Source organism: Rana temporaria, chromosome 6 (assembly GCF_905171775.1).
Source record: "Rana temporaria chromosome 6, aRanTem1.1, whole genome shotgun sequence".
NCBI classification, from domain to species: domain Eukaryota; kingdom Metazoa; phylum Chordata; class Amphibia; order Anura; family Ranidae; genus Rana; species Rana temporaria.
In genome coordinates this window covers 138,097,766-138,119,990 of record NC_053494.1, presented here as the reverse complement: position 1 = coordinate 138,119,990, position 22,225 = coordinate 138,097,766, and the positions used below count along the sequence as shown (strand labels likewise).

At 42.1% G+C, this 22,225-nt stretch overlaps 1 protein-coding gene across 1 annotated transcript in view; it reads left to right on the top strand.

Moving 5' to 3' along the window:
* ACADL (acyl-CoA dehydrogenase long chain) overlaps positions 1-22,225 on the top strand; it is a 40,190-nt gene that overhangs the window by 7,364 nt on the left and 10,601 nt on the right. The window contains exons 2-8 of the mRNA XM_040357444.1: positions 5,900-6,070; positions 9,533-9,670; positions 9,755-9,919; positions 10,003-10,069; positions 18,002-18,166; positions 20,776-20,877; positions 21,378-21,491. Coding sequence (XP_040213378.1) covers positions 5,900-6,070; positions 9,533-9,670; positions 9,755-9,919; positions 10,003-10,069; positions 18,002-18,166; positions 20,776-20,877; positions 21,378-21,491 — 922 coding nt within the window. The remainder of the gene's footprint in view (positions 1-5,899; positions 6,071-9,532; positions 9,671-9,754; positions 9,920-10,002; positions 10,070-18,001; positions 18,167-20,775; positions 20,878-21,377; positions 21,492-22,225) is intronic.

The window sequence follows — 22,225 nt, the reverse complement described above, 5'->3', positions numbered from 1 at the left end:
CTAGGCGTGCAGTCTGGCTAAAAACGTGGTCAGGGGATACAGCCTCAAAGATTAAACTTTGTGGCATCCCTTTTTCAGGGGATTTTCTTTTTGGGCCAGACCTGGAAACAGTCTTAGATAGAACGGCCGATAAAAAGAAGGCTTTCCCAGCCAAGAAGAAACAGACGTTTAAAAAGAATTTTCGTGCTGTTCAACAACCCTACAAAAATAGAGAAGATGTCAACAAAAAACGTTGGATTCCTCAAAAGGGTAGGGGAAGAGGTGGGGTTCTCTTCAGATCTCCTCCAGATCAAAACCCTAAAGACAAATGACGTAACTACTCCAGTAGGGGGAAGACTGTCATCCTTTCTCCCTCAGTGGAGTCAAATATCCACAAGTCCTTTCGTGAAGAACATCATTTCACAAGGTTACAAACTGGAATTCTCGGAATGTCCGCCAAGCAGGTTTTACATTACAGCCCTTCCAAGAGACCAAGAAAAGGCTTCGGCCATGATGAACCTTTTACAGGATCTGATTCAACAAGAAGTCATTGTCCAGGTCCCGAAACAGCAGGAGGGTCGGGGGTTTTATTCCCATATATTTCTTGTAAAAAAACCTTCAGGCAAATACCGGTTGATTCTGAATCTAAAGATCCTGAACAGATCAATACGGTACAAACACTTCCGTATGGACACAATTTACTCCATCACAAAACTGTTGTCTCCAGGTTGCTTCATGGCATCCCTGGACCTAAGGGATGCCTATTTACATGTGCCAATAGCACCAGCCTCCCAAAAGTTCCTTCGCCTAGCCATCAATCTGGGAACATCAGTATGGCATCTCCAATTCAGGGCCCTACCATTTGGCCTGTCATCTTCCCCCAGAGTTTTCACAAAGATTATGGCGGAAGCCCTGGAGCCTCTAAAACTGAGGGGGATCTCGGTCGTGCCATACCTGGACGACCTATTATTCTTCGCAGATTCCAGGGATCAGCTTGTGACGAACCTCCAAACGTCACAGACTCATCTCAAAAATCTAGGTTGGATTTTGAACTTAGAAAAATCGCATCTAGATCCCTCTCGGGAGATGAGGTTTCTGGGCTACACCCTAAACTCAGTAGTGCAAAAAGTGTTCCTGCCTCAGGAAAAGATAGACAAAATCTTTTCAGCAGTGGGTCAGATCCAGACGAACCTTTCAGTACCAGTCAGAACAGTTATGTCAGTTCTGGGCCTTCTTACAGCTACAATTCCGGCAGTCCAGTGGGCAAGGCTGCATTCCAGACCACTTCAGAAAAACATCTTGCAGGTCTGGTCACACCAGGTGCCGTTCGAGAAGCGTTTCAGACTTTCTACGAAAGTGAAACGAGCACTATGGTGGTGGAGGGACCCTTCCAATCTAACGAAGGGTCTCCCATGTTTTTTTCCCCTGGACAAGCGTCTAACAACCGACGCAAGCTCCTGGGGTTGGGGAGCCCACCTGGAGGGTCAAACCGCTCAAGGCAAGTGGTCAAAAATAGAGGCAAGAAAATCGTCAAATTGGCGAGAATTGAAAGCCATTCATTTGGGTCTGATAGCTTTTCAACAGGAGGTCAAAGGACATCATGTACAGATTCTGTCAGACAATACGACAGCAGTGATCTATGTGTTAAAGCAAGGGGGAACCAGGAGCCAAGGGCTCATGGACTTAGCCAATCAACTTCTGTCATGGGCGGAAATAAATGTGGCCTCCCTATCGGCAGTCCACCTGAAGGGATCACAAAATCTCCTAGCAGATCTGCTAAGCAGAAAAAGAGTGGTGGAAGCAGAATGGAGTCTGAACCAGGAGGTGTTCGATATAATATCGGAGGAATGGGGACATCCCCAAGTGGACCTATTTTCAAGTCAACAAAATGCGAAGGTCCAGGAATTCTTTTCAATTCACAGAATGGATCAGGCAGTGGGGATAGATGCCCTGGCACACCCATGGAATTACCGGCTGTGTTACGCCTTTCCCCCTTTTCCACTAATCCCTCTGGTCCTAAGGAAATTCAGGGAGGAGAACACCAACTTGCTCCTGATCGCTCCTTTTTGGCCAAAAAGGCCTTGGTTTGCAACACTTTTGAACCTGGCCTCAAAACCTCCCTGGAGATTACCATACAGGAAGGATCTATTGACACAGGGCTCTGTGTGCCATCCGGAAGCAAGCAGGCTACATCTAACTGCTTGGTTTCTGAAGAAGACCTTCTAAAATCTAAAGGACTTTCTGATAAAGTAGTTAAAACTCTACTATCAAGTAGAAAAGAGGTAACTAGGTCCATCTACCTCAAGGTATGGAAGAAATTTAACTCTTGGTGTTCTTCCAAAAGTTTCGAAATCAAGAGTACTATTTCAGTTCTGGAATTTCTCCATGAAGGAATGGAGAAAGGTCTAGCCGCCAGCACCCTGAAAACACAGGTAGCGGCTCTCTCAGTTTATCTTGAAAGATCTTTATCCAAAGAAACTTTAATTTCTAGATTTTTTAGGGCTCTGGCTCGAAATAGACCGATAGCCCTCAAAGTTTTCCCTTGTTGGGACTTATCTATTGTTTTGCAAGGTCTCACGGGAGCTCCGTTTGAACCTTTACAGAGTGCATCGTTAAAAAGTTTAGTTCTCAAAACAATTTTTTTAGTTGCCATTACATCAGCAAGGAGAATCAGTGAGCTCCAAGCTCTAGCAATTAAGGAACCCTTCCTTAGAGTTTTGCCAGACCGAGTGGTCCTTCAAACGGATCCAGCCTTCCTACCGAAAGTGGCCTCAACTTTCCATCGGTCGCAAGAAATAATTCTACCAACATTTTCCTCAGTTCCGGCTAATGCAGGAGAAGAAGCTTTCCATACACTGGATGTAAGGAGATGTCTGTTACAGTTCCTTTCCGTCACCAAGGAGTTCAGGAAATCAAACGCTCTTTTTGTGGTATTCTCTGGTTCCCGTAAAGGGGAAAAAGCTTCTAAGAGTACGCTCGGTAGATGGCTTAGACAAGCAATTTCTGAAGCCTATCAAGCAAAAGGAGAAGTTCCTTCTTCTGGGATCGCTGCTCACTCTACAAGGTCAACCGCAGTTTCCTGGGCCGAAAGGGCCGGTACTACGCCTGATCAGATCTGTAAGGCTGCTACTTGGTCCAGTTTCTCAACTTTTATTCGGCACTACAGGTTGGACTTGCTGTCGGCCGCAGATCAAGCCTTCGGCAGGAAGGTACTGCAGGCAGTAGTCCCACCCTAGGGTAAGTTACTTGGTTATCCTCTCCAAGGTTGTCCTGAAAGGCGATTTGAGAAAGGCCTAGTTAGACTTACCGGTGACGGTATTTCTAAGAGCCTTTCAGGACAACCGCTATTTCCCTCCCTAAATGTGTATAAAAAAGTAAAGTATATATCTATCATGGTGTTGTGGTTCTCTGTGCTTTGTTTTCCAGTGCCGGAGGCCACACAATAACTGAAGCCATGGTGGAAGAGGAGGGATTTAAAGCCTGTGGGTGTTTCCTACAGAAGAGGCGGAGCTGCGCTCTCTCCAAGGTTGTCCTGAAAGGCTCTTAGAAATACCGTCACCGGTAAGTCTAACTAGGCCTTTTTTCTCCTCCAACAGGGACGGAGCAATACAATTTTTGGGCAAATGTGAAGTTTCCCTATAAGTACATTTGTTTGCCCTCAGTTTTCCTTATGCTTATACTAGAGTGACCATGTGGTGTCTAGAGCTGGCACACTGCCATGGTGTATGAGCAGACCTGACCTGGCTGCCTTCTACAGTGACCTTGGGAATGCCCTATATTGGGTGTCACCTCTATTCTACTTACTATGTTTGTTATAGTAGATCTAAAGCCACTAGATTTTTATTTTATCTATAGCTGTCTGTGTCTTCAGCAGCAAGATTCCCCCTTTTTTTTTTTTTGCCTGGTGACCATTGCCACCTTGACAGAATCCAACATTTTACAGTTGTCATTGGAATAGGAATAGAGGTGAAATCCTCCAATGGTGACGCCTGTTCCAGTGACAACGCTCTTAGCCCTCGTTCACATTGACTGCGGCTTTGAAATCGTGCGACTTCATCTGAAATGGCAGTTTCAAAGTGTGTCAGTGCGACTTGGAAGACATCTGTGCGGCTTCATGCACAGATGTCCATGCAAGTCGCACCTAAAATTGCCAAAAGTAGTGCAGAAATTACTTTTTTCAAATCGATGTTGCACCAATTTAAACAGTGCGATTGCCGGCAGTAGGGTGCGACTTGTCATGCGATTTGACCTGTCAAATCGCATGACAAGTCACTCCAATGTGAATGAGGGCTTTGGGTCTGTGTTGGTAGGCTAGAGAAGTGACCACTTTAAAGCTGAACAGAAAATCCCCCTGCCTAAATGCTCCTTCTGTCTAGGGCAGTGATGGCGAACCTTGGCACCCCAGATGTTTTGGAACTAAATTTCCCATGATGCTTAACGACACTGAAGAGTGCATGAGTATTGTCATGGACCTTGCCTTGCAGTGCTGGAATGTTTCTACTTGAAATCCTAATTCATGTATATCAGAAGATGGGACATTACTGACAGTTCATTGCAGGAGATACTGGACACATTACAAGTGGTTTAGTTGTCCTAACTAGGTCAATAGACAATGACCCTTCAATGCTTAGCTCAGACTATTGAAATGCTAAGTGGAACCAGCTTGTGAAATACCTTTTATTGTGTTCTGCAGGTTAAGAGCGGGTGTCAGACGACACGTCTCTAGGAGATAATTACCTCCACTAAATGACTTTTAGAATGTGTGTTTGAAGATGTATGTGTTTACGCTCAAAGACTTTGTATTGTTCTAAAGGTCAGAAGCCTCCTGTCAGGAGTATTGAATTAGCATGGTAATATCTAAAAGAATGTAACCTCTCAGAGGTAGTAATTAAATTCTGCTAAATAGACCGGGCTATTGTGTACATTGATTACCCCCTGGGGCTTCTGTCTCAATACACATAATAGTCTTTCTATCCAGCTATTGGACCAATCCCTGTTGACCATTTCAAGTCCTCATTTGCATGGTCAAGGAGGACCTGAGTGAGAACTGCATATACTTTACAATTGACCAATAGGAAAGCGGTTGTTGGGAATGGGATGTTCCAAATTCTGTATAAAAGTGTGCTGTGTACTTGAAAATAAAGAGTCCTGTTTGAACTTGCATACAGCCTGCCTGGTGTTTGTTCTTAATGGGTCTGAACGGCACATAGCTGTAGTTCGGATCCCGGAACCTTGGATGACTGGACCATCAGACGTTGCAATCTGCAAGCTGATCCAATAGAAGCAGAGGAGTGTCGGGAGAGCAGAACCGGGCGAGCAAAGGATCTCGTCACAAGTATCATGGGAAATGTAGTTCCAAAACATCTGGGGTGCCAAGGTTCGTCATCACTGGTCTAGGGGGTTGAGGAAGGGGCTGTATTACTTACCCTGTTCCCTGTTCCAGCAGAAAACCAGTTTGCAGGAGCACAAAATAAAGTATTTGTCCTTCTTTTCACACACCTAGACATTACAAGCATGTATCCCTTCCAATGCCAGATGGAGGGGGTGGGCCACTGCAAGGGTATTTTTATTAATTTTTTTCCAGCCCAGAGCACATCTTCTAAATCTTTTTATGCAAATACCACCACACTACTACTTTTGTTATAATTTGCATCCACACGCACTTGTCCACTCGCCACCATAGCACACACACGCACACTTGTCCACTCGCCACCACAACACACACACACACACTTGTCCACTCACCACCACAGCACCGATGCACACTTCTGTATTTTTCCCATTCATCGAACAGGCTTGTCTTTGTTGGTTATATTTAAACTATTTTATGCAGCTGGTCTTTTGGTGATAGGAATTTTACTTAAAACAAATGCAAAAAAAGTTTATTTTATTCTTATATTTTTTTTTATTTATTCTGTAGATGCCAACACACTCAGGCCAGCGACAATGAGGAGAAGCTGCGACCAGAGACATCCCAAACCAGGAGCTTAATGGATATTGGCACCAGACGTGTCTTCAGTGCTGATCATGACATTTTCAGAGAGAGCGTTAGAAGGTTTTTCCAACAGGAGGTGGCGCCCTACCATGCAGAGTGAGTTATGTCTGTGTTTGGGGGTAAATGGGAATTTGAATTCCATTGTCCGGTTTCTGTGGCCATGATGGGGTCTATTTTACTTTGTATTTTCATTGATTGCTAAGTGTACAGAATGAATTGGGTTAAGTGAGTGTCTACAGTAAGGAATAGCAGAGCCTGGGTACTGGGTTTGAATGGAGAGAGGATCAGTGGCAACAATTGTTGTGGGGAGTCTTCTGGAACACAGGTGTCCAACCTATTGGTTAGTACCCCAAAACAGAATTATTATTTATTTATTTTTTCCCCTCCCTAAATGTAGCATATTCAACTTTTATTGACTGCACTAGAACGCTCTACACTGGTTTGAACTAGGGCCATTGGAAAACGCTGTGCATGTGTTTTTGATGCAGATTAATTTGCACCAAACCGCATCTTGTGTTTTAGGACACAAAAGAATGTACACTATATTGCCAAAAGTATTGGGACGCTTGCCTGAATACATGGCATCCCAGTCTTGGCCTGTATGGTTCAATATTTAGTTGGCCCACCCTTTGCAGCTATAACAGCTTCAGCTCTTCTGCGAAGGCTGTCCACAAGGATTAGGAGTGTGTCTATGGGAATGTTTGACCATTCTTCCCGAAGCACTTTTGTGAGGTCAGGCACTGATGTTGAATGAGAAGGCCTGGCTCGCAGTCTCCGCTCTAATTCATCCCAAAGGTGTTCTATTGGGTTGAGGTCAGGACTCTGCGCAGGCCAGTCAGGTTCCTCCACCCCCAACTCACTCATCTATGTCTTTATGGATCTTGCTTTGTGCACTGGTCCAAATCATTTGGTGGCGGAGGGATTATGATGTGGGATTGTTTTTTAGGGGTTGGGCTTGGCCCCTTTAGTTCCAGTAAAGAGAACTTTTTAAGGCATCAGCATACCAAGACAATTTCATGCTCCCACCTTTTTGGGAACAGTTTGGGGATGGCCTCTTATTATTCCAACATGACTGCGCTCCAGTGCACAAAGCAAGGTTCATAAAGACATGGATGAGCGAGTTTGGGGTGAAGGAACTTGACTGGCCTGAACAGAATCCTGATCTCAACCCGATAGAACACCTGGGATGAGTGTTGGGATGAATGGGATGAATTGGAGCAGAGACTGTGAGCCAGGCCTTCTCTCCAGCATCAGTGCCTGACCTCACAAATGCGCTTCTGGAAGAATGGTCTAACATTCCCATAGACACACTCCTAATCCTTGTGGACAGCCTTCCCAGAAGAGTTGAAGCTGTTTATAGCTGCAAAGGGTGGGGCAACTCAATATTGAACCCTACGGACTAAGACTGAGATGCCATTAAATTTCACGTGCGCGTAAAGGCAGGCGTCCCTATACTTTTGGCAATATAGTGTATATTGACTGCTGTTATGCATTAAAATGTCTGATTGGCATTTGGTACCCAGCTGTAAGAGAGGCTGAGAGCCAGAGATAAACAGATTGATTTATGAATTGCCAAGTTGCAAATCTTTTGATTCCAACATGTATGTTATAGAGGCTGTATTGGAATATGAAGCATTTGCTGGGTAGCACTTGAACTAGGGAGTGGGTGAAGCACTTCTACAAATTTCAGTAATGATGGGCTGGTGGGATATATTTTTAGTAAGACAGAATTGGATAACCGCAAAGATGATCTTGAAATAAGAGCAAATAAATGAATAAACAACAAATAGATAAACCTAGTAGTGTGCAGACCAGAAAAGAATGACAAGTCATATGAGAAGATGGTATAGGAAATCAAGCAAGAGATAAAAGCTCATTCAGTGAGGAAGAATTGGGAGAAATCCTATAAGCAGCAATATGGAACTAAGAAAAGAAAGCAAAACTGAGTACAAGCAAATAGATGTGTCAAGTTGCACGGGAGCAATTGAAAGCATAACTTGTTTTTCCATTTTGGATAGAGTAAGGGAGAGTCATGCCCTCTTTTTATGTTATTTATTTGGCCTCTTAGGGAGATTTTCCTTTACTTCCTGTGCCATAGCCAAATCGGGAAGTGAGGAGAAATCCTTCCAAAGTGAGGGAATCCCGAGTTGTCACCAGGGTCTCCCCTGAAAGATGTCCCCTTTATTCTCTATTTTGAGCAGAACCCAAAATTCAGGGGTCTCTTTTAGTTTCAGTGGTGAAGGTAATAATGACAAATGGAGAGAGTCCATCCAAAGCTTGATTAGTAGTTTTATAGTAAACTGGCTCTTTAAAGCGTTAACTAAAATGATATCCAACCTTTTTTTTTTTTTTTTATAAAAGCCCCTCAAGGAAAATATAGAGCTTAGATAAGAAACATTTATGATGGCAGCTGGCAGACTCGCAGACCACCCACATTGTTTGGTATTCTCTTCCTGAGCTGCTGGGCACACTTCTCCCAAGCTCTAGTCAGCTGCATAGGCGTCTATACATAAGCTAATGAATGGACCGATGGGCAGCAGGCCAGTGAATTTTCCGACAGCATACTTAAAAGTGAAGGGACTCTTATTTTGCTGAACCAGAACACCCAGTACTGTTGTTGTGTGGGTTTCATCAATACAGGCTGCTGGTTCTGGCCTACATGTGAAAGGCCACGGGAGTGATTTTACTACCCTGTACTGCAGTGAGTGGGCAGTCACCTATAGCCTACCGTGTGTGTGTGTGTGGGGGGGGGGGGGGGGGGTACAGTGCTGCCAAGTCCAGAGTTTACCATTTTAAAGGGTCACCCACCCTATTATTTTCAGCGGTGGTCTCCAAATTGAAAACCGGAGGCCAGATGTGGTGCTTTACTTGCTTTTATCTGGCCCTTGGGGCACCATTTCTTCCCTCTGACCCTAGCGTTGGGACCATTTCTTCCCTCTGACCCCAGCGTTGGGACGCCATTTCTTCCCTCTGACCCCAGCGTTGGGAGGCCATTTCTTCCCCGCTGACCCCAGCGTTGGGAGGCCATTTCTTCCCTCTGACCCCAGCGTTGGGAGGCCATTTCTTCCCCGCTGACCCCAGCGTTGGGAGGCCATTTCTTCCCCGCTGACCCCAGCGTTGGGAGGCCATTTCTTCCCCGCTGACCCCAGCGTTGGGAGGCCATTTCTTCCCCGCTGACCCCAGCGTTGGGAGGCCATTTCTTCCCCGCTGACCCCAGCGTTGGGATGCTGTTTCTTCCCCTCTGACGCTGTTTTTTCCCCTCTGACCCCAGCGTCGGGACGCTGTTTCTTCCCCTCTGACCCCAGCGTTGGGGCACCATTGCGCCCGCTGACCCCAGCAGGGAAGCATAATTTCTCCCACTGACCCCAACAGTGGGGCGTTGTTACCAATGCCAGGATATTTTCTACTCCCACTGGCCACAGTCCTGCCCCCGCCCTAAAATCTGAAGGATGGTAAACTGGTCCTTTGTTTAGAAAGTTTGGAGACCCCTGATTTAGAGTGTCTGTAGAGAAGCCCTAATTGTACTGCAGAATGATCATCTTATTCCTTTTCTCTTAGATGGGAGAAAGCTGGACAGGTGAGCCGGGAATTGTGGGAGAAGGCTGGCCAGCAGGGTCTCCTTGGTGCCTCTATTCCAGAAGAGCATGGTGGCATTGGTGGTGATATCCTATCATCTGCTGTTGTGTGGGAAGAACAGTAAGTCCCTGAACTCATCAATCATTCCGATGTGTTTTGTCAGGATTTTGTCATCTCTGTAAATCTCTGTGCGCTTTTTCTCAGGATGTATGTGAATTGTACAGGACCTGGCTTCAGTCTTCACTCCGATATCGTCATGCCTTATATCTCACGATATGGCAGCAAGAGCCAGATAGAGAAATATATTCCACAGATGGCGGCTGGTAAATGTATAGGAGCCATTGCAATGACGGAGCCAGGAGCTGGAAGGTATGCAGCACTTATTTAGAAATATCACCAACTTCCTTTAGTTACTGTTTCTGATTAACATAATAATGTGTTGCATATTGCAGTGATCTGCAGGGTGTGCGGACTAATGCCAAGAAAGATGGAAGTGATTGGATATTAAATGGCAGCAAGGTGAGTTATTGGCAAGGTATAGTGCATTGTGTGTGGTGTGTATGTTTTTTTTTACTTGTAAGGCATTATGGTAAAAAAAAAAAAAAACGCTCTATATAAAGAGATAAATGAAGAGCAACATTGGGTTATGCTTTTCAAGCATTTTAGAATATGCATCTTGTTAACATATCTATAGCAAAACCTTCATCACCCTCAAGTGATATAAATTGATGCCATAGTTGTACAGCGGGCACCTAAGGTTATTTATCACAAATCGGTTCAAACAAGTCAAAAAGTACACTTGTTGCTCCTTGGAAAATATGAAGTGTGGGGATTTAGATTCACTTACTCCATTCTCCCACTATGGGTTGCTCATTGGCTGAATAACCTACCTTTAAGTCTGCCCAATGGATCATGGCTATATATTTTCAGTCTTTATTTGAATAGGATTTTTGGGAGGCCATCTTCCTTGAAGATGCTGCTGGTGAAGAAACACTTTATGAATGAAAAAGCGACTTTCACATATATGCAAATTTAATGCACTTTTAACCGCATCCAATTCGCATTACATGTGAATGTGACCGGCTTTCAATGGGGTCGGTTCACACGTGGCTGCGGTGTGTTTTTGGGTCCGGTTCAGGTGTGAATTTAGGCAAAAATTTGCACCTGAACTGGTGAACAGATATACCTCGGACTGCAAATTGCAGCCGGACATATGTGAACCCAGCCTAATGCCGCGTACACACTATCGGTAATTCTGACAAGAAAAGTCTGATGTGAGCTTTTGGTCGGAAATTCCGACCGTGTTTAGGCTCCATCTGACTTTTTCTGCCGGAATTCCCCACAGCAAAAATTTGAGAGCTGGTTCTTAATTTTTCCGACAAGAAAAGTTCTTGTAGGAAATTCAGATCGTCTGTATGCAATTCCAACACGCAAAAAAAAAAAACACGCATGCTCAGAATCAATTGGACGCATTCGGAATCATTGAACTTCATTTTTCTCGGCTCGTTGTAGTGTTATACGTCACCGCGTTCTTGACGGTTGGAATTTTGTGTGGCGGTGTGTATGCAACACAAGTTTGAGCCAAAATTCTGTCGGGGGGGGGGGGGGGGGGGGGAGAATCCAAGTTTTTTGGCGGAATTTTCGATTGTGTGCGCGCAGCATTACACTTTCATTATGGTCCTCATCATTTGCTTTTTTATTTTATACAGGATTTATATAGCGCCAACAGTATGCGCATTCTATAAAGTATTTTTTAATGGCACCTCTGGCAGGCCAGGATGTGTTTTTGTCATCTTTGTAGCATTTGGAAAATAATATTTCTTCTCACAATATTGGCAAATTGCAGCTTTGCATTCAGAAGGAATTGCACTGGAATATATGGAAATATACATGTTGGTCTCACCATTTTACTAAGAGGAAGAAAATAAACTATTTACTGAGTAAAATATAGCAGCCTATAGGTAAAGAGTATGATGTAATGATGGAGAACATTAATAGGAATCATTTTAAAGTTTATAAAAGAAAAACAAATTTGTCTGACAGATGTGCTCTCGTATCTGTCAATTAAGGCCTAAAATGACAGAAACTTTAATCTAACCAACTGTAGGAGGTACAAGATGGAGCCCACAAGAAAACTAAATCTGAGCCTTTCCTCTGCAGTGCCTCCTAGTGCAGAAATGCAGATTTATTTTGTTCGAGGACTGCAGTGAGAAGTACAGTGTTACTTGAACTGTATTCCAGGATTTGGTTGTTTTCAGCTGAGAGAACTTAATTTAAGACTTTGTCTCAGAAATCTTTCAATAAGGTTTTCATGTTTATATTGTTTGATTACCAGGTCATAGATGCAGTATATTATTTATCATTTTAAACAAACCTATTCCACCGGTTTTTATTTTTTCTGGGGAGGGGGGGGGGGGGGGACTGCTTTGAAAAAAAAATTGGGTCAAAAAAAATAGTTTTCCCTGTGTGTTTGTTTGTTTTTTTTTCCCCCCAGATGACCTTTCTTATCTCTACTCACAATTTACTACTTTTTCTTATTGAAAAACGACAGGGAATCTTAAACCTACTTGTTATACTGCCATGTATAGGATTAATGCACACTGGCCAAAAAAAATAAGAGTAGGCCAGTCCAGAATAACTTCATATCTTTATACTTGTCAGTTATTTAGAAAGTGCTAAATACACTTTTATCAGCATGCCAGCCAGTCAACTAGCATTTTAAGAAGAGGTTGCTAATGACAGCCTCCACATTTCTTTTTACAGGTTACCTGTGAAGACCTAAAAACACACTGTTTTATTATTTGCTATTAAAAACCTTTTATCAGAAAAAATTCAAATTTTCAAATACTTTGTAAATGCTAGATGCCTGGCTGTTTTACTGATTCCATAGCTTCAATACCTTCCTGAGTCACTGACCCAGAACAGGTACGTATATTAGAGAATTCAGAAAGCGAAGTCATTATCTACATACTTGTTCTAGGTCATGAAGTCATTGTATTGACGCCAAAGGTTTGCTGTGAGGGCCAGAACACCAGCATATTCAGTAGAAGTCCGCCATAACCTTCATGTTTTCCTCCAATACAAATTTCCTTTAGTGAAGTAGTCCTGAAGGAGATTGTCTAACAAATCAAACAGATTAAAGTTCCTCTAGCCTAATCTCAAAATATTTTTCTATTGCTTGACGTAGGTTACAACACACCATTGCTCTTTGAACTCTTATATAAGATCTGTGTGCTCATTTCATAATGCACACTTCTTTGTTTTTCTCCACATCAGGGTAATCTGTGTACATAAGGCTAGGTTCACACTGCTGCAGTCTCATTTTAAGTGTAATTATGTAGTGCAACTTGGATGTGGTTTGCATATTCTATGGGGTCAAAATCACACTGGAATCGCACCAAAGTATTAAAGGAACCTTTTCCAAAATCACTCCATGCTGAGTTGCATTGATGTGAATGGGCACCATTAAATGTAATGTGATTTCCATTGTCACATCTGAAATCTTACTAGTTTGAATGTAGCCTAAAGGCCCATACATACGATCGGACTTTTCAACAACACCGGTCCAACGGACGTGTTTTATCGGACAATCTGACCATCGGTATGCTCCATCGGACAATTGTTTTCGGACAAATGTTCGCTGTGCATGCTCTTAAACTTTCCGACAACACATGTCCGATGGAGGATCATCTGATCGTGTGTACACAAGTCCATCGGACTAAAGTCCAAAGTACAAACACGCATGCTCAGAGCCAATGCTAAACATCAGACAACAATAGCAAAAGTTGCCCAAAGGGTGTCGGTAAAGGGCTGAAAAAACATGTGATTTGGTAAAAATTTACTGAAACAGTTCTGCTGTGTGTATGCATACCAAGTTCGCGGCCAACGCCCCTTCGGACAAAAATCCACGGAAAAGTCAGATGGAAGTCTGATCATGTTAACAGGCAGGAAAAAAAACCTTCTCGTTTTTGATTGGAGCTTTCTGTCAGAAAAAAATGCTAAACTCTTCTAAATAGGCCTAAACTGTGTACAATTTTTTTTTTTTCTATGTGAGCGTTTTTTTTTTTTGTTTTTTTTTAATCTGCCAAGGGAACTGAGTTTTTTTGGGGTGTTTTTAATTTATTATTATTTATTATTATTATTATTATTATTATTATTATTATTTCAAACCCAGTGTGCATGGAGACTGAGGCTTTGTTTACACCACTGCAACCTGAAAATTGCGCAAATTCCTGGTGACTTGAGTACAACTTTGATGCGACTTTGTAGTGAAGGAAGGGCTACATCGCAAGGAATGCCTGTGCAATCTTCCCGTAATGTCGGATCCAATTCGCATCAATATAGAGAAGAATTCGACTTGGAGGTGACTAGAAGTCACCAGAACCGCTTGGTGACCGCCTCACGTAGATATACGTCGGCAGAATGGCACGGGCAGGCAAGGCAACATATATACGTTGCTCTAAACCTTCCCCCTAGCAGGTGCGTGCCCGCGGGACCTGCGGACTCTGTTCTCCGGTGTCCCGCGATCGGGTCACGGAACGGGGGGATGTCTTTGTAAACAAGACATCTCCCTATTCTGCCTAGTGACACAGCACTGATCGTCTGCTCGCTCTCAATGGGATCAGTGATGTGTCACAGTAAGCCACGCCCCCTAACAGTTAGAATCACTCCCTAGGACACACTTGACTCTTTCAGTGCCCCCTACCGGTTAACCCCTTCACTGCCAGTCACGTTTACACAGTAATCGGTGCATTTTTATAGCACTAATCACTGTATAAATGTGGTCTCAAAAATGAAATGAGAGAGTGGGTAACCGCTCAAAGAGAACCAGGTAATCTGATTCCTGTGGTCCGAGCCAAGGGTGCAGGCAGTGCAATCAAAATGCAGGTTGGGATGAAGGAAAAAAGGTGGGACAGCCGCACTCCAAAAAAACTCCTCCTTTAATTAAAAATCACAAAATACATGCCACAGCAAAAAACAGCACAACAAAAGAAAAGCTGACGTTTCGCACTATGCCTTAGTGCTTCTTCATAGCATAACCATGGTCTCAAAAATGGCGCCAAAAGTGTCCGATGTGTCTGCCATGATGTCGCAGTCACGATAAAAATCTCAAATCGCCGCCATAACAAGTAAAAAATAAATAAAAATAAAATTATAATAAAAATACCATAAAACTACCCCTATTTTGTAGACACTATGGGGTAGATTCACGTAGAATGGCGTAACGTTGTGCGGGCGTAACGTATCCTATTTACGTTACAGGCAAGTGCCGTATTCTCAAAAAAAAGTTGCGGCGGCGTAGCGTAAATAAGCTGGCGTAAGCCCGCCTAATTCAAATTGTGAAGAGGTGGGCGTGTGTTATGTAAATCAGGCTTGACCCAACGTGATTGATGTTTTTCCCAAACGGCGCATGCGCCGTCCGTGGAATTTCCCAGTGTGCATTGCTCCAAAGGACGCCGCAAGGACGTCATTGGTTTCGACGTGAACGTAAATGACGTCCAGCCCCATTCACGGACGACTTACGCAAACGACGTAACTTTTTCAAATTTCGACGCGGGAACGATGGCCATTGGTACGCCGCATATATGCCTCATATAGCGGGGGTAACTTTACGCCGGGAAAAGCCTAACGTAAACGGCGTAACTGTACTGCGCCGGGCGTATGTTCGTGAATTTGCGTATCTAGCTGATTTACATATTTCTAGGCGTAAATCGGCGTACACGCCCCTAGCGGCCAGCGTAAATATGCAGTTAAGATCCAACGGCGTAAGAGACTTACGCCGGTCGGATCTAATAGAAATCTATGCGTAACTGATTCTATGAACGACCGGCCGGCCTCAGAGATAAGACGGCGTATCTGGAGATACGCCGTCGTATCTCCTCTGAGAATCTGGCCCTATAACTTTTGCGCAAACCAATCAATATACGCCTATTGCTATTTTTTGGATTTTGTTACCAAAAATATGTAGAAATAGATATAAAACACATCGGCCTAAACTGAGAAGAAAAATTAAAAAAAATATAAATAAATTGGGGATATTAATTATAGCAAAAAGTACAAATTATTGTTTTTTTGTTTTTTTTTTCAAAATTGTCGCTCTATTTTTGTTTATATTTATAAAAAAATAAACTAAAGAGGTGATCAAATACCACTAAAAGAAAGCTCGATTTTTTTTTTTTTTTTTTTTTTTTTGGGGAAAAAGAACGTAAATTTTGTTTGGGAGCCACGTCGCACGACCGTGCAATTGTCAGTTAAAGTGACGCAGTGCCGAATCGCAAAAAGGGGCCCGCTCATTTGGCAGCCAAATGGTCCGGGGCTGAAGTGGTTAAAGTAGTACAGGAACCTTTTCTAAAGTTGAAGCAACTTCAGTAGTGCTAATTAAGACAGCTCTCTTTGACTAACATGAGATTTCACATGTCTTGTGACTTGGGGCCTCATAAGTCAAATCCCAGGTCACAGCTGTGGGAACCGAGCCTAAAGCTGGATACACACTACACAACTTTTGTTGTTAGATTTCCTTTAGACACACCTTCCACTATGTAGTGTAAGGGCCTGCCTGATGGCTTACAAATTGAAAGTGTTTAGGTTTGACCTCATATTATGTGGTTTTGGTAAATCTAAGACCCGGTTCACACAGGGGCGACTTGTCAGGCGACTTGGCCGCCTGACAAGTCGCGCTCCATTCTGTACAATGGAACTGTTCTAAGTCGGAGCGATTCAAAGTACAAAAGGTTCCTGTACTACTTTGGAGCGACTTCAGAGCGGCTTGCATTGACTTCTATACAAAGGTCGTTTTGCAAGCCATGCTGTACGGGGCATCTTCAGAGTTGGGCGACTTTAAAGCCACCCCTGTGTAAACTGGGTCTAAAAGAAAATATTGAAAGAAAATTGTATAGTGTGTATTCAACCTAAGAGTGCAGATTGTGACTTTGCAACACTGTATCAAGTCCAATATACCAATAGCTACTTTAGGTTGCTACATCTATGCAACCATCTACTATGTTTAATAAATAACCTGAACCAGGCAAGTGGAACTTCACCACCTAAAAGGGGAAAACCAGCTTTTCCTTCTCAACACAAACCCCACTCCCAATATTTGGGATTTATTTATTTTTTGGAGCAGGGGAGTGGGTACCTTATTTTGACAGGTGCCTCCTCTAACTTCCACATGCCCCAGGAAACTGCAGGACCAATCACAGGGCATAACATGTGAATCAGATCGGCATTTTAATGGAGCCGGTTCACATGTCTAAGGGGGGACGCGGTCCGTTTTTAAAAGGGATCCTGTGCGATTTTATTTTTTTTTTTTTTTTTTGGTCCGGTTTAGGTGCAAAGTAAAAATTTGCACCTGATTCGCACCTAAACTGGTGAACAAAACTGCACTGGACTCAGAACCGCAACCTGCAGAGCCGAGCATGTGTGAACCTAGCCTTCTGAAGGAGCCCCTTATGGGAAAAAACATTGGAATATTATATCTTATCCAGCCAAAATGGCCAGACTTAAAGACATATTTATGATTTTTTTTTTTCTCAATACACTAATAATAACCCTTCCCAAATTACTGAAAAAAATGTTTTGTTGCAGTCTGTATCCCCACTGCAGAGGTTTTGCTGCCTCCTGGTACAGGTTTTATTTCTTTTCTACTGTCTACAACAAAAGAGAAGTTTTGGCTGGATCTGGGCTCTACAGGGAACCTGCTCCAACTGCCAATTCCTGTGTTGGAGTGGCAGTACCCTCTCCATGAGTTGCCATCTAGGGCCATCATGTCTCCCTTGAAGCTGAATAGTTTGGGCCGTATAGGAAGTACGGAACTAACTTGACATTTGCTGACAAAGGTGGAAATTGCTGTAGACACGGGTATCGGCATTTGTGATCTATTCTGTTTCACCTTCTACATCTAGTAGGAAAATTATTTTTTTGGGACTCAACGTGACTCCCCAGTCAGAAGTAGAGAGCATTCAATAGATGAGTTGTTTCTATACTTTTTTTTTTTTTTTTTTTCAGTTTTATAGTGGTTAAGGCTTAAAAGGAAATATTTATTGTAATGTTCTTGGTTTATGCTGTGAGTTAAATCGCACTGTAAGAACTGCCATTTTAAACCCTGCATCTTCTAGCCATGCGCTTGTGCTGATCATGTACAGTAGGTGGTGCTGTTGCTTTTTATGATTATGTTTTATTGCAGTTACATAGTAGGTGAGGTTGGAAAAAAGACACAAGTCCAACCTTTGTGAAAGTTCAATTCAATGTAAGTGTGGTCAATTAACATACAATATCTGTTTTTAATGTTTTAATAGCGCAGCGTCAAATTGTGGTAATTGTGTTAAAAATATACCCATGTTTTTTGTGGCGATTTCATTTTATTATTATTATTATTATTATTATTATTATTATTATTATTATTATTTATTATTATTTTATTTTTTCATAAAAATTTTTGTCCTGTCTGCACAGGTATTTATTACAAATGGATGGATGAGCGATGTAGTAATTGTTGTTGCTGTCACAAACCGCGAGGCTCGTACCCCTGCTCATGGCATCAGTCTCTTCCTCGTGGACAATGGCACTAAAGGTTTTGTTAAAGGGCGGAAACTAGAAAAAATGGGCTTGAAGGCACAGGTAAAATTATTTCTTTGAAAGGTCATAACTAATCCTTATCATTTTATTTGCTCATCATATCCAAAAGAATTGAGTGACACACAGGACACATACGTGGAGCAAATAAGCAGCCATGTTTTTTATTTCGGGTCTCCATAGAATAGATAGAGGAAAAGTAAATGTATATGAGCTATGGTGACATAAATAAATAAATGGATCTTTCTTGCTCTGTACAAAATATAAGAATAAGCCTTTCCTCACACCTTCTACTTAGGCACCTTAATAGGTCTGAGGCTTCTGGCTATAACGTCTTCACTGTAAAAAATCTGCTCACTTGTTACATGCAAGGTGACCGTTTTAAAATGTTTAAAGCTCCAGGGAAACACAGATAACTGAACCCTGACCAAAGTCTGCAATTTATCAGTTTTATTTTGTTGAGAGAGGTATGGGTTAATGTACACATTTGCGGGGTTCCTAAAAAAATAAACAGCAATTACATGTAGCCCCCCCCCTCTTTTTGGGAACTATAACACAAAATGCTGACATTGGGGCTGGCAAGAGTGTGCCGTTTATAATCTGAACCAGGAGAAAAGCCTGGGTGACAACTGTGGTGCATCCAGATACACTGCAGGCATGAATATAGAATAGCTCCCAACTTTCTGAGATGGGAATGAGGGACACCAATTAGCAAAACTATGTGCGGATAGGAAACCCCCCCCCCAAAAGAGAATTATAAAAAATATTGGCCAGACCCATAAGTGCTTTTTACCACTACTGCTCCTTTATATTGGCTTTTGAAATTCACAAATGCAGCCATTTAGAATTTGGATGAAAGGTTTAGCTCTGGGAAGCACTTTTTGATAGCTAGAGATAATTAGTGCATTTTTTATACAACTTTATAGATCAGACCAAAATGAGGAGGAAAGAGGGACTTTGTTCCAAATGAGGGACAGTCGCTCCAAATCAGGGACCGTTGGGAGCTATGGTATTGTCATGTGGCCTACCTGAAAAATAAAATATTGCAACCACAACATTCAAGGGCTGTAAGCTGCAGTATCTACTTTTTTTGCTTTTGGGTTTAGACACGCTTTAATTGGTAACGGTACATTTTAATTGATTTATCAATATTTGTGTAATGTGTTTGGTGCAGTAAACGTGCCTTTTTTCTTGCTTCCTTCCCTGTGTGCTGTTCTGTTATAGTCATGTAAGTTGGTTTTTTTATGGCTTCTTCTTTTTCCTTTTCTCCTTTCTTTCTGTATTGTTCCTTCTTTTCCTCCTTCTTTCCTTTCCTTTCCTTTCCTTTCCTTTCCTTTCCTTTCCTTTCCTTTCCTTCTTCCTTCCTTTCTTTCCTTCTTCCTTCCTTTCTTTCCTTTTTTTCCTTCCTTTCCTCCTTTTTTTCCTTCCTTTCCTCCTTTTTTTTCCTTCCTTTGCTCCTTTTTTTCCTTCCTTTTTTCCTTCCTTCCTTCCTTCCTTTCCTCCTTTTTTCCTTCCTTCCTTTCCTCCTTTTTTCCTTCCTTTTCCTTTTCCTTTTCCTTTTCCTTTTCCTTTTCCTTTTCCTTTTCCTTTCCTTTCCTTTCCTTCTTTCTTTCTTTCTTTCTTTCTTTCTTTCTTTCTTTCTTTCTTTCTTTCTTTCTTTCTTTCTTTCTTTCTTTCTTTCTTTCTTTCTTTCTTTCTTTCTTTCTTTCTTCCTTCCTTCCTTTCTTCCCTCCCTTCTCTTTCCTTTCCTTCCCAAAGGTGTGTGTGTGTATATATATATATATATATATATATATAATCTCTGGAGAGAATCGTACCCTTCTTTAGAAATCTAGCAGTCTAATCAGTCAGGGTCCTTGAATTGTATGAATCAACAGAGAACAAATCAAATTGCATATACTATGGTAAAACAATAAATGCAATTTACCTGATTTGGGAATCGATTTGCTCTTCTTCAAGTACTGATGTTGGACAAGAAGAATTGTCTTGAAACAATTCTATAGAGTCTGTGCAGGCTGCTGGGGTTCCTCCACATTAAAATCAGACCAATTCTCTAAGGCCCTGGAATTGTGCACAGGGGCACAGTCATGCTGAAACAGAAAATGGCCGTCTTCAGCTGCTGCGTGTGTGTGTGTATGTGTGTGTGTATGTATATATATATATATATATATATATATATATATATATATATGTATATGTATATATATATATATATATATATATATATATGTATGTGTGTGTATATATATATATATATATATATATATATATATATATGTATGTGTGTATATATATATATATATATATATATATATATATATATATGTGTGTATATATATATATATATATATATATATATATATATATATATATATATATATATATATATATATATATAATATATTAGTGTGTATATTATCCTATCTGAACTATGCTTTTTGTGTTGCAGTAAAACTATGTAATAAGACTAAAGTTTCTTGCATAATTCCACTTGGTGTTCTCAGCTGTGTGCGGTGCTTCATAGTTATGAACGGATTCTTCCTAGAGTGTAGGATGATGGGGTTGTTTCTTTCACTTAATTGAAGACATTTACTGCCTACAGAGTTGAGTTGCAGAAAACTGTTTATTCTGTTTTAAATTGCCTTTATTTTCAGGACACAGCAGAATTGTTCTTTGAAGATGTCCGGCTTCCCGCTGATGCTTTATTGGGAGAAGAAAATAAAGGTTTCTACTACCTAATGGCAGAGCTTCCTCAGGTGTGTCTATACGATAAGTGGCTCTAAAGTCTCTAAAGGTTTTTTACCTTAATGCATTCTCTGTATTAAGGTAAAAAAACATCTACCGTGTGTTCTCCTCCCCAACACCTACTTGACTCCTGTATCAATCCATCGCTGTGCCCAGCTGCAGGTTTTCTCTTCCCTGGCATCTGAGATATTTGGCAGTAAAAAATTGCTATGGTGTCAGTCTTCAGTGGGAGAAAATCATGCCCTAGTGTTGGTGGAAGTAAGTGGTCAGAGAGAGTTAAAAATGTCCTTGGCGCTGTTGGTCAGAGGAAGTGAAAAAAGTGCTGGTGGCAAGTGGGATGCAATGCATGAAGCTAAAAATTCTTCAGCCTTTAGAACTGTGTTTAATACAAGTTATTTAGACTGACGACAGTTGTCTGTCAGGAACGACTGTATGGTTATGCTATATTTGAAATTTTAATTTTAAGATGCAAATTCTTTATTAACACTGATGACTTGTCTATAAATTGTAGGAGCGACTATTGATTTCAGATATGGCCATTGCTAGCTGTGAGTTCATGTTTGAAGAAACCCGGAACTATGTCAGGCAAAGGAAGGCCTTTGGAAAGACTGTGGCACACTTACAGGTATTTATTTTGTCCACACCTATGATAAAAATTGTTATTCAAGAAGGAATAGGGTGCAGTAGGTTCACTTTAAGAACATTTGGTCGTGCTGATTTGATACAATATTGGTCCTTACCACCTGCAAATGACTTGATTGCCTAGAATATGAAGATGTCCTCACTTCCTGTATCCACATTGGAATGATGGTGGTAACTTTGATTTATTTACATCAGTCAATGGACTGGCATCCAAGAGGACCTTCGAGAGGAAAAAAACACATTTTGTTTATTTTCTTTAAATCGGAGCTCCACCCTAAACCGGAACTTCAGCTCATTGGAACCCTCCACCCCCCCCTCCAGTGCCACAATTGCCACCTTTCAGGGGGGAGGGGGGTGCAGATACCTGTCTAAGAGGTATTTGCACCCACTTCTGGGCATATAGCCTGCTGGGGAAACTGCGGGCAATACGCCATTCCCCGTCCTTGTGAACCCCCCAAACCCCCCGTTGTGTTCTGGGAAACACACGGCTCCCAGAACACAGTAAGGAGCGCGACTCACACATGCGCAGTAGGAAACCGGGCAGTGAAGCCGCGACGATTCACTTCCTGATTTCGTCAACGATGATGGCGGTGGGGGCAGCCGAGAGACGAGCGATTGCTCGTCTTTGGTTGCTGACGTCGCTGGACTCCAGGACAGGTAAGTGTCCATTTATTAAAAGTCAGCAGCTGCAGTATTTGTAGCTGCTGGCTTTTAATT